We start from the raw sequence: 13,124 nt of genomic DNA, 5'->3' as shown, positions 1-13,124 counted from the left end.
GGTATATTCGATGCTTAATATTTTTAAAGAAAGACAACGAATTTTAAAAACATCCACTCTTGGCGAATATGCATTTTTCGTGCGACATGTGTAAAAATTCGTGACGGACGACAGTGGTAATTTGCATAAAGCGAAACACAATCGAGAAACCGCTTAAGCGATGCAGCGGCGACGCGGAAAATGGCCGAGAAATTCGGTTTTTGTTCTCATCGATGGACGATGTAAATGCGAAATAAACCCGCGCTGCTACGGGCACACGTCTGGGAAATATGTAATTTAAACTCGAAATGATTTGTCGCAAGTGAGTTATTCCACGGTACATCGAAATCCGGGCAGCACGTCGCATATCAGACGACGCATTAACTTGTCGTACTATTACGAGAACCGACCGGCCATACCGTGTATATACGAGCAGTAAAATTGTCTCAACGGCATTGCAAAACGCGAGGGTGTATTCATGCTTTTGGCCAATCGCCGAGCGTCCACACGCGGTCGAATACTTTCGACTTTAATTTTATCTTTATCGTAAATGTAAACGACCATCCGATTTCCCTTTAACGCACGATTTTTCAAAAAAATGCAGAGATACCGCGCGTACAAATCAGCAAAGAAATAATAAGTATTCGTTATACATCGCTTTCCTCCTTTCGTGATGCGTGTTTTGATATTTTACTATTTTAAATCACCGCTATATTTTCGATTAGTAATATTATTATATTATTACGCGGAAAGTCGACATAAAATTTCACAAAAAAATATTTCTATCCTATTTAAATTTAGTACTTTCTCTGACAAATATTTGACATATCTGACATATATCCCGTTTTAATATTAATTATTGTAATAACGTAATATAATTCTCCAATACAAAAGCTATTTTAAAGAACTTATCGAATAATAGACTAAAAGCGATAGACTGTTCAGAATGTGTCACTGAAGTTCATGTTACTTCATTAAATGCTCAACAACCAAATGTCAGTCAAATTTATCTGCTCGTTTTCGATCAAAAATAACCATCTCGATTGTAATTCTAATTATCTGGCAAACTTAATGTTCATATCTTTTCAGCATTATAATTAGATAAAATATTATTTCATTAAAAAACATTTTCTATATATCGTACTTTTTTTAGAACACACTGCTACATTATTTAAAATATTCAAATTTCCACGATATGCAAATTGTCTCTTGCATCTATCAATTTAGTAGAGTACTTTTTTAAAATTAAACCATTTGTATCGATGAAAAAAAAATAATTCATAAACATAAGAAAAATTCTCTTTTCTATTTTTTCTCTATAAATGGAAATTTCAGATTTGCAAAAATTATATTCTTTTTTTCTTCCAAATATTCATTGTATAAGAATTGCTGCACATCACACACATACACACACAATTATGTCATAAATATTACCGCAATAATAGCAGAAGCTAAATCTGTAGAAATCTTGATATGCACACGTGATGCAACGTCAAAACTCTCAAACTTTCGCTCCAAAGTTAATTTCTACGCGAGATCGCTTTAATTCTATATTCAGAGTATCTTTATTCTATTTAAAACTTAAGTCCACGTTCTCTCGTCGTTGGTGGAACGAGCATCGCATAACTTGACGTTTGTTCGGACCACCGGCTCTGCCAACAATATATCCAAGTGTGAACAACGCGTTATATTTCTAAATATCGAAGACGGTAAGACGCGACAATTGCTAACTTGGCTCGCGACACACATATGCATGCGTACATGCAGATATACACACGCACGTCGCGCACGCCGGCCGGCGTTGACAAACTAATCCCCGCAAACTATACCGGGTGATCGTAAAGTACGCGCTGACAAGTATGGCAGTCGTGTAGTATTTTCGTAATGGAGTCGCGGCTGATAAATTTCGCATGTTAGTCTGGCGAGTGCGCAAACTGACATAATCGCGCATCATCACACACTGATCTCTCGAAAATTAGAAGTTTATGAAATTTCCGCGCGCACGAATCATTCTCATTGCCTCTGTTGTGAAATGCGTTTGAATTCTAAAAGTGATTTCGAAACATTTTTTGCTTGAGAATTAACACAGAGGCATATTAATGACTTACTATTGATAATTATTAAGAATGACTTTACTAAATATAATAATTTGATAAGCTTTATGTCTCGTTTAATATCGATCAAATACGATAAAAATATACATAGATTTCTCCTCATTAATAATTATGTACAATATTCTCTCCTTTTCGTGCCGCAACGATTTTCGATTATCGCTTAACTCGCTTGCACCGTTCGAGAATACGTTCGAGACGAATGGTATCTGTTGCAAAATACAAAAGCAGACGCTGTCACATTAATAACAACTAGCTGAAATTCCCTAAACCAACAGCCATAGAAACCAATCCCAAACTGTTGATAGTGCTGTGAATTAACGTGGAATACTTAACTATACAAAATCGATCGTCACGCTGCAACTTTACGTTCTGTTAATCGAGCAACAAGTATCCAGTCAGTATTCTAATGACAGCGTGCCGAAAGAGAGAGTAGATTTCACATATACTTGATATCACATTTCAATCAAATGTTCTTAATTTTTTTATTAATTTATGTTAGTATCGCTGACAACTTCTAATAACGCATCATAAAAATTAGTTTTCAGAAATTAATATTAATGATTGATTATATTATTAATGAAGAAATTTCAATGTGTTATCGTAATTTATATTGCAATAAAAGAAATAACAAAAATGATTTATTTGCATGAATATAATGTATCATGCTACAAATTAACAATCTGTCTAAATTAATAATAATATAATAATATTTTCTCAAGACACATTAACATGAGCAAATTATGCGCGTTAATTATACTTGATACCTTTCGATTTTTAGAATTGCAAAAAATTTTTACACATGTGTCATTTGTGCAAATGTGATATTGTAAGACCTTTTCTACGCCATCTGAAATCTCGATTCAGAAATGAATTCATTTAGCCGAATTGCGACAATTAATTTTTCACGCAGTCGAAAGTCAGGACAATCAGTATGAAAATGAACGTTACGTGTGCTCGTACGTGCACCGAGTTCGATACCAGCTAAGTTAACTGGTGCGAAGTGGGTTTACCGCGGTAAAAGGCGGGTTGTACCGGCTAACCCCTTCAGTGGGCTATTATCTGCACGCGTGTGCCCTTAGCCTATTTTTTTATTTACGACGCATAAGTCAAACCTATAACACCGCGACAAAAAACAATTCTCGTATAAACTGCTCAATACTGTTTCTCTCTTCTCCTTTCTTATGAGACACCTATAATCAGCAAAGTTCGTAAATAAATTTTTTATAGAAAAATATTTCATCTCTGACATAAAGTTTATTTTTTTTAGTTGAAAAGTATAAGTTAGAATCGCGTAGAGAAAGAGAAAAAGGGGGGAAGGTATAGTTTGTTTGAATAAGAATTTCACAAATTAAAGGATTTATTGAGAAATCTCTCGCCTATCTCATGGACTGAACTATTAAAACAGTAAACATTGGATTAAATCCTTAATAATAGATAATTAATAAATGAATGATTAATTGAAATATAATATCTGTATTGGTCAAGCTTTGGTTTCAACATCAACTAAATTCAGTTCATGAATTAGAAAGAAAACTTGTCCGCTTTTTTTGAAGTAATTTTAGATATAAAAAAAGAAATTGTGAAGGTGGTGGATAAACTTCGCGGAAGGAGTCTTTAGCCTGTAATTTTTATTCTTGCGTAAATGACAATTTAAACAGTTTTACTTTTCTGATAATGATTTTTTCCATAATTTTTATTTTTTAAAGAGTATCAAATTTAATAAAAAACAATCTTAAAAGAAATTAATTTAGTTTTGATTTTTAATTAAAAATATTTTCTATTGTAACTATTTAAAAGTTTTTTTATTACTTGCAACTATTTAAAAGTTTCTATAGACAACTGTCATTTACAAATGTCTACTTAATTTTACTGTTTCTACAATGCTCCAACTGTCTTTTTCCTCATGCATCGTCTAGTACTCTTCTTCAGTCACAATTAAGAAAAGCTTCAAAAAAATATCCTATCGGATCCATTTGATAAAATTTAATCAGGTTTATTTCATAATGGAACGTTCGATTTGTTTTTAGACAATTTACTCTGATTATTCTTAATACGAGTAATTTTCAACTTTAGCCAATCGAATCATTAATAGAAATATCATTGGCATCTGATGAAAGATCGCCACATGCTTGTGTAATCTGGGTACTTTTTTTTAACAAAGAATATACTTATTTGTATTGTCAAGATGATGAATTTTCGTGGACTTGAGAGTAAGAAGGCAAAAAAATAGAGAGAGATAGAGGGAGAAGATAAAAAATTAAAAAAAATGGAACAGACCGATAGATGGAACAAAAGGGGGATAGATCGGATGGAAAGGATGGAAAATCAGAAGAAAAAGAGGAAGGAACGAAGAAGGGAACTAGCGATCGGCAGGGGTTGGAAAAGGGCGGTTGGGGGAAAATATGAGATCCGCTCTGGTAGGGACCACCTAGCTAGCCTCCGTTTCTTTCCGCGGCTTCCCACTCCGTCCCGCGGCTTATCCCTACTAGCGCGGTATCCTTACCGAGATCAGACGGCGCGTGAGCGTAGTAGGGTAGCTCGCAGAGTCCGAGATTGGTCGCGTGGGGGGTTGGTCTACCCTCACTATGTGCCGCAGACTCCGCCTGTTCCCCACTATTTGTTCCGCGCCTCCTCCAGGCATTACATCGGTCGTCCGATAGCTCTTAGTTTCAGGTTAGGAGCCTGCTAGGACGGGTCTCGTTCTCTCTTCTTGAGGTCATCCGAACGATAGCGAACTAAAGGGTTCGCAACGGTTCGGGTACGCCAGTGGAATCACGAAACGAGGAAAGAGGGAGGATACGGAAAAAACGCAGCCGTCTCTTATCATCTGGCCTTTCGATAGGAGAAGACGTATCGGACGCGACATCGAGCTCGCTGCCAGATCGATATCGATGAGGTTCGAGAGACTCTGCCGCAGAACGGATTACGAGGAAAAACAGATTCCGGAATCGCGTGGCGTATCAATCGAGTGTTGCTTCAAGTGTCACCAAAGTGTTCCGAATCTCCGAGTGATATTCCTCGTGACTGGAGGAGACTCCGTATCGTCGTGATTGTTTTTTTGTGTCGTCGACTGTGCGCGAGTGTCGCGAAGAACTGGGTCCTCGTTGGTGCGAGTGAGTAAACATTTCATCTGTTTCGTGCCGTGTGATGCGGCAGCGCGTTGAGATCCGCTCGCGTCATCGCTACGTGGACGACAACGACGAGAGCTCGGCATTAATATCGGCGAATCATTGTCTGTGAAAGACTCTTCGCGATCGTGACGAGTTCGCGGATGGCCTGGTCCAGGAACACCGCGATCCTTCAATAGTAGTGACTAATGACACGGTGACGAATGATACGGATCATCACGATCCGTCGATCGAGGGAGATCGAGACATTGGGCGAAACAGTGGTGATGATGCCGTGGTACCGAGCACGTTTTCGACAAACGTGAGAGAGAGAGAAGAGAGAGAGAGAGAGAGAGAGAGAGAGAGAGCGAGAAAAACTACCGTCAGAATTCCTAGTGTCGTTGTGTTCTAGTTGTTTGATTCCCGACGAATCGCGACGCGCTACATGTTAATCCAGATGATCGGCTCGGACCACAGATCGATAGATCATAGACGAATCGATCGACAGATTCCATTTAGACTAAAAGATAGATAGGATATATACTCTGTGAGTGACAGTTCAATGAAACGCTCGTGAAACGTACGACGACGCCGTCGAGAATTTTGGAAAGGGTGAACCTCGTCGGGATCGAATGCACGCCGCCGCGAAAGAGCGTCAGTCCGGCGATGCTGATCGCCAGGCAATAACACGAGAGTGTGAACCGCTAAGTGGACGCGTGACACGCTTCGCGCTACGCCGTCGACTGTCGGTGAGAGACGGTACCGACGGAACCGCCGCCTAAAACGTGTTCCCCGAGCGCGACTGGCAATCCCGGACGCGGCGGCGGAGGCGGCGGCGGAGGCGGCAAACGAGGAAGAGCAGTTTCGCGCCTGCCGGAGAAGCTCGAAGCCGTCAAAGTGGCTTCGTCACTGGGGCTCCAGGGGCCTTCAGCGCCGATCGGGGCCCAACTACTGGCTACTGGTGGTTCGGAGGATGCGCCGACCGCGACCGTGTACCACGCCAATCTGGTAGCCGGTAGCAACACCTCCGTCGTGACTGCGGCGCTCCAGCAGCCCTTACTAGCGGGTCTAAACTCGGCGGCATTGGCCAGCATGCAGGCCTCCGCGGAGGCCAACTCGCGGAATATAACGACCATGGAATGGCTCTACAAGAAGGAGCCCTTGTTCACCCTCGCCCACTTCTGGCAACAGGTAAGTGTACGACGATATATATTTCACCCACGTATCGTGTAATTCGCGCGGGGAGTTTGGTGCAAACGGTGGTAGGATTAATCCTTCCCGCGTCGCTCGTCGGAATGAAATTCGACCGATACCGCGATCTTCGCGATCTGAACTTTACCGGTGAGAGAATTTCGGTGATCAGTGCGAAAATATAGAGAAAATAAGAAGAGTCTTTTTACATGACATGTAGGAGAGTGCGCGCGCTTTGTTTTGGTGACGAAAATTAGTGCGGGTAGAGGAGTATTTTCGGTCACACGAGAAGAGCAAAGTGATCACGATTGGGTGTATTTTACGTTTCGAAATAGAGAAAGAGAGAGAGAGAGAGCGTTATACTAGTGTGCGTTCGCTCTGCGTATATATCCGGAAATGGGCCGTTCGGCGTTGGCGTGGGGTGAGATAATCCCGGAGGGTTGCCGGAGGGTTCGACCGTGTCACGCGTTCGCTGCTAGTAGGAACGCTTAAATCAGAAAATCTACTCGATGCGGGTAACACAGTCATTCGATACGCCGCCAGTATTTACGCGATGTTACAGGCCGCTCTACGTAATTCGAAAGGAAAATACACACATTTTCCAGCAAAGCCTCGCGCGTTTTCAATTTAAATGCACACCGATACCGCGTTATAAATATCGCCGCGATATTTCGGAATCGTTACTTTGCTGATGCCGCTGCAGTCTTGACATTTGTAATTTAAATTGTATGAATATATAATGTGTCAATTATTTATATACACTTGTAAAATTATTGTGAGATATTAAATATATAGGAGATATAAGAGAAACTCTGATAAGACACGTAGAATGCTAATTGTCACATTTCTTATTGATGACAATTGTGACTCAAAGTATATGTAATACAACTGCTAATTAAGATTAAATTCGCCTACGTATTATAATTATTGCTGTTAGGTATAATTATCTATTAAATGAATAAATTTCATTGAGTTTAACAAGTTCCATAAATTTTTTTATCGAAAGGACAGAGGAAAGTATAACATATTACAAATATTATTTCAGACAATACCAAACGAGAATATTATCCGAATATAGAAAGTTTTAAATCGTCAAATTTGAAAATTATATTTTAATATCTATTCAACATTAATATAAAATGTATCATATTTTATTTACTAAATTAAATTTGAAGAGGAATAAAGCCAAGTATGTCTCTAAAACCATTAATATTTAGAATCTCTCGTTTTTCGTATCTATCTCAAAATTGTATATACTCGTGTTTTATTAGTCATCATTATATATCTGATTTTGCTAAAACTGTCGACTAATTCTACGTCAGATTTTCGCGAAATTTACTTGCCGATAAATAAAAACGTTTCATCTGTCACATCACTGACAGTGCGGTTCTTAGAGAAAGTATCCAGATATAATTGACAAGCGAAATATCGAAACGGTTTAATTATAATGTGCTGTTTGGGAGTGTATCTCGCGAGTATCATATAAAATCCTTCGTTTCGATAACCGTTGAACGAATTGGTACGTACATTGAATACAGTTAATAAGGAAAAATTAAATCATCGCCGTCAGTATTGATAAATAACTCTCGCAAGTGATATCCATTAAGATCGGTCGTTTGCTGTATCATTGGAACTATTCGTATCGTTGATTATTAGTAAAAAAAAAATACCACACTTGCCATTTCGCGAAGGCAAAATCGGGGGAAATTAAAAAGAATTTAACGTGCCTGTAGTTGTAACGAATGTACGGTTGTCACTATGCCGCTCGCCATGATTTATAAGTCGCTCGCTCATTAAGATAATTTGTACGTTTGAAGCGTTTTGTCAAACGTCACTATCGAGCGGTGAGTCTTGGGTATCTCGAAAATAGAATCGCTCGTCGGTTAGCTCCGTAAATAATTTCTAGCTGTCCGTTGATGCTAAATCTTCCACCGCAAAATCTTTCGGCACCTCGGCATGTAATTGCTCGTTGGTCAGATTCTCGGCCACTTGGCCGAATCTAGGGTCAAAGGTCGAAGGTGTGAGGGTGGCTAACGTCGAAGTTTCCCTAGTGCGGTACTTGGTGTTTGGAGGATAGTTTAGCGATTTGGGGATGGCGCGGCCGACTTGTGGCAAAGTGGCCGACCTAGAAGGAGGTTGTCGCTCGCTGATAAACGATAAAGCCCCACCGAAACGTGCCGATGTTAATGACTGGACGCAGGAAATGCAAACGTTCGTCGTATCCTTTGATTAGCGGCAAGTCAACCGCGGGACGAAAAAAGGGGAGAAATCAGACAGATGTGAATGAACGATGAGTTCCGGAATAAGTTCGATATTTTATCGAATATTTCGATAATTGTTTTGTCATCTCAGATTTATTTTCTGCGGAAAAAAATTTTCTACATTATTTGCTACAAAGCGTTATTTTTATATATTAGGTTTCTTATAAAAAAATATAAACGCTTGCACATGTTTCTTTCGTCATCTCATTTTTCTCTATTTTACTTGTATATTTATACATAATTTTGTATATAACATATTTAGAAAAATAACGTTATAAAATATAGTAAGTTAATAAATTATTATCCGCGTATTAAAACTCATATATTTAAACTTTATGAAGTTTTAACATCCTGATTGGCTTAATATTGTTTAGAAAGCGAAACACGGTTCATTTTATCAGTTATTCTCTTTTAGCATATAATAATGTTAAGGGATCATAATCGAACGTTGGCAACCCTCGTTCATTATTACCCAACTACCGGTTTCCTATAAAATACACCCGTTTAATAACGCGCGAACTAGTGCCGCACCGTCCTTCACCACGAGATTATGACCCGCGCGGCACGGGACTATTAATGGCGCATAGTTTCATAATTATGTCTATTGATTAGGCTACGAGTTAATGACATAGGCATCCCTAACCTGGGAAAACGGAAGTTTCGTTGGGTAGAGTTCTCGTTATGTTTTAAATATGTTTTAAATATGACGTCCCCGATAAAATATTCCAGTTTTGTATTTTATTATTGAAAAAAAATATAATCGGGATACACGTCTTTTAAGATGTGTTTCGGAATTGTAAATTTGAATTAATTGAAAATAATATTTCTTATGCATCGAGTGGATTTTTCAAATATATTTTAGCTTGTTATAATTACTTTAGGATAATTTATATATCGCATGGTACATTTTGTCTATGAATAAATATAATGTACAAAAACATAGTCCAAGTGTAAACTATGGAAGCAAATTAATTCCTCTCGTTGTGACATGATGGCAAATGTGAATTTGTACTTTTAATTCGCAGTTTCTAAACTAACAATAAATAAAGCAATTTGCCACTTAAGATATTAAATTAGAAGCCATGATTAATGACAAAAAATACAAATATGATTATAATAAAATATGACTATAATAAAAATAAAAATTAATATTTTAGTACGGATTATTTATTCGCGAGTTAGGCTGTTCTTGACAAGTTCGAGTAATGTACTACGTTGTAAATTAATTATATAAAGCATCCAGATGGCAATATGCGTATATGGAATAAAGTACATTGCTCCGTCTGGCGACGTGCAGAAGATTGCAGCGCAATTTTCTGACGCGCGGTATCGACGACAATCGAATGAGTCTCTCAGCTCGTTAGCATAGTACATTTCTCGACATGATCATATTGACTTTTGACGCTGATGTTTCATTGCTTATTATTCGAGAAAATAAAAGAACATAAAAGTGCTGTCCATAAAAATTTAATGTTTCTATGGATTATTTTGATGATGTTTATCGATTTCAAATACGAATACTAATAGCATAGCGTCAATAAATTGTAGCCAAATTTCACATCGTGCAAACTTCGAATTAATATATGGCAAATAATTTTTGTATGACAGTCGAGCTGGTCGTGTAATATTTCGCAAAATTAGGTCGTCGAACACAAAATCCATCTCCTGCGTTATAAAAAAAAAATCTGTAAAAAATCATTGTAACAATGTCTGCAATTTGGAAACGAAATGGCAACTCTCAAGACCGTGATTGAAAAAAAAACAATACGCCAATTCAGAGTTCTAGTGATCAAACTTTCTGCTCACCGAACGGAAATTGCATCGACATATGTGAATGTGTATGTTAGCGAATGTATAACTTCCTTTTAGATAAGCATGCATGAATGCTGACAAATAGTATATTTGTAGAGTACTACAGAGAGACAGAGATAGATAGAAAAAGAGGACGCGCGTTTTTTCACAGAACAAGTTTTCGCATACACGAGTCTGCATTTGGCGTTTAATAAATTTAATTTTTATTAACCTTTATATCTTTATCAAATTTATTTACGGCACGCGCACGCGTGCGACTCGATGACATTTCTGTCGAGGAAAATATAATTTCCCGAGGAAAATAATTTCGATTGAAGCACCACCGGCACCCGGCGTAGATTCGCTAAATGAGTGATTCGCGCTCGATCGAGTGTTGATCCCGAGCGTGCGTGGAAGGAAAAGAGAAATACAAATTCCTATCTAAGTATCAGTTCCGGTTCGGTCCGCAGCGCGTTCACGCAGCATCCGTGCGCGTGGAACGAGACCTCGGAGCGTACTCCCAATTAGGAGCGTGCCGGCCGTGAATGGACAAAAGTTTTGCCGTAGCTAGCCCTCTCTCCGTCCTCCCTCTGTGATGGTTCCCCACTGCCGCGACGTCGCATCCCCACCGTCGGGCACGTTTCGCGACCCCGCGGTAGGGGAATCTCCGACGAGGTTCCCGAAATCCCCGAGAGGCGGCAACACTTATCGAGGTGCGTCGTGCGCCACGACGTGAGTCACGCGGACGTGAGCGGGAAGGAGAGATCTCGCGGAGCGAGAGCGAGCGCGAGGAGACGGAAAGAGGTTGATGCGCGGCGCGAGTGAATGAGAGGAAGAGAGAGAGAGGGAGGCTGAGTTGCACGAGCCGATGTCAAAGGACGAAAAAAATTTCTCCTAGAGCACCCCTCTTTTCCACTTCTAGTTCCTAGCATCGCTGTAGAACTCGGCAAATAGAAACACGAAATTGCGTGATAGAGATTAATAGAGGACTAAGCATATTGATGCATCTGAAATGGAATATTGGATACGTAGAGTTTCGTACACAATTTATATCGTCCAATAAGAAAGTAAATTTTTTTCTTAAATTATGGTTCTCTTACGATTAATTAATTTTATAGAAACACCCACCGTTTCAGATATTCGAATCTTGTTGAAATGTAACAACGAAAAATATTCCATCGAAATTATTAGACACAAAATGCGATATATTGCATATGCGTATTGCGAATGCGAACTGTAAATTACGGATGAATGTTTTATGTTGCTTGTAGGCTTGAGCGCAATGTAATGTATTTTGGATTTACGACGTGCAATATCATTAGTGCGGATTATCGTCACTCGTTAAAAATTAATTATAGTAATTGGATATTAATTAAAAAGAAATTAAAACAGCGAAGATTAACAGAGCGCGGTCCTGTTATAAACTTGAATATTAATTACGTTTAACGGACTCGATTTATTTATTTATCTATATTTTCCAGGGTTAATCGTGAATTAGAAAAAATACAAGCATCATATTCAAATCATCTTATAAAATAAAACATTTAGTTTATCACTTATTAACTTTATATATTATTGATTATATACATGCAATATAATATTTTTATTATATGCTGTCAGCCTGGCAATATTTTTAATCCTTAAATATGCTGATGTAAAAATATCCAAATTTATATTCTACATATGTGCTATATTTAATGCTACATTTAATTATTTAACTTATTATGAAAGACTTTAGTATTTCTTTATACGCCAGATGGTCCAAAATTAAATTCTCGATAAAATGTTAAATTCTTAAAAATAATCGATATTTGGCAAGAAGCGAGAATTTTATATGAGCCATTATATCAAATTTCTTTAAAATTCATCTAATCAAATACGAATCAAACGTGAAAAAAATTCAACGAGATTTTAAATATACCAACGCCTATATAAAGAGAATGCAATGACACACAGTGACACAAAAAACGGGACAAGATATCTCTATTTCGAGAGAAATAGAGAGAGAGAGAGAAAGTGAGAAGTTGACGAAGGAATCATTAGTGCGTGTCATACCGATATCAAGGTTCTGTATCGCGCAGCCTGTCGATCTCGAAATAGAATACAGGGGCTTATTTCGGAGATGCGCCGTCTCGTTGGTCTAGTCCAGGCTTGGTCTAGACTCACGTACCAGACTGAGGTTCGCCCGTTTTACGAGCTGCTAGTAAGCAACGTGGCCGGTTGCACGCTAACTATAAGCAAGCGCAGGTGCGCAGTCGCGTACATACATTTTTGCCTCCTTGCCTTATTAAAATGTATAATGAACGACACGTAGACGCAAGAGCGTGCGTGCGCTCCTTCGACAAGACCACCGTTCCTTTTCGATTCTTCGAAAAACTATGCATCGGTAATGAGAGACACTGCGTGGAATTGAAGTATTGTTATCAAGATTTCACGTAAAGATAAACAGTGTTATGTCATGTGCTGTATGAGGACAGCTAGTGATTGAGTGTAAAGGTAAAAGAAAAGAGAATTAATTTCGTTATCGATAGTTTCCCTTCTTCCGCGATATGACTATTTTGGCAACGGAACGTTGATGACTAGAAAGATAGCGATAGCAATCTCGTATCGAGAATAGAAATACAAGTCGCCGGATAAAATTATTCGAATGCAGACATGTGAATTTCGTATTTACGATGACT

General features: G+C 38.5%; 1 protein-coding gene and 1 long non-coding RNA gene across 8 annotated transcripts in view; one reads left to right on the top strand and one right to left on the bottom strand.

The window, feature by feature from the left end:
• Cut (homeobox protein, cut) overlaps positions 1-13,124 on the top strand; it is a 138,606-nt gene that overhangs the window by 2,723 nt on the left and 122,759 nt on the right. For all 5 annotated transcript variants that reach the window (XM_083080183.1, XM_083080185.1, XM_083080184.1 and 2 more), the window contains exon 2: positions 4,754-6,391. In XM_083080183.1, coding sequence (XP_082936309.1) covers positions 6,293-6,391 — 99 coding nt within the window. In that variant the 5' untranslated portion in view covers positions 4,754-6,292. The remainder of the gene's footprint in view (positions 1-4,753; positions 6,392-13,124) is intronic.
• The window catches only part of LOC145960609 (uncharacterized), a 546,781-nt gene that overhangs the window by 479,855 nt on the left and 53,802 nt on the right, over positions 1-13,124 (bottom strand). The gene's annotated exons all lie outside the window — the stretch shown is intronic.

Source organism: Camponotus vicinus, unplaced genomic scaffold (genome assembly GCF_025532165.1).
Source record: "Camponotus vicinus isolate PSW18456_S1 unplaced genomic scaffold, iyCamVici1.0 SCAF_10, whole genome shotgun sequence".
Classification (NCBI taxonomy): domain Eukaryota; kingdom Metazoa; phylum Arthropoda; class Insecta; order Hymenoptera; family Formicidae; genus Camponotus; species Camponotus vicinus.
This window is presented reverse-complemented; position numbering and strand designations above follow the sequence as displayed.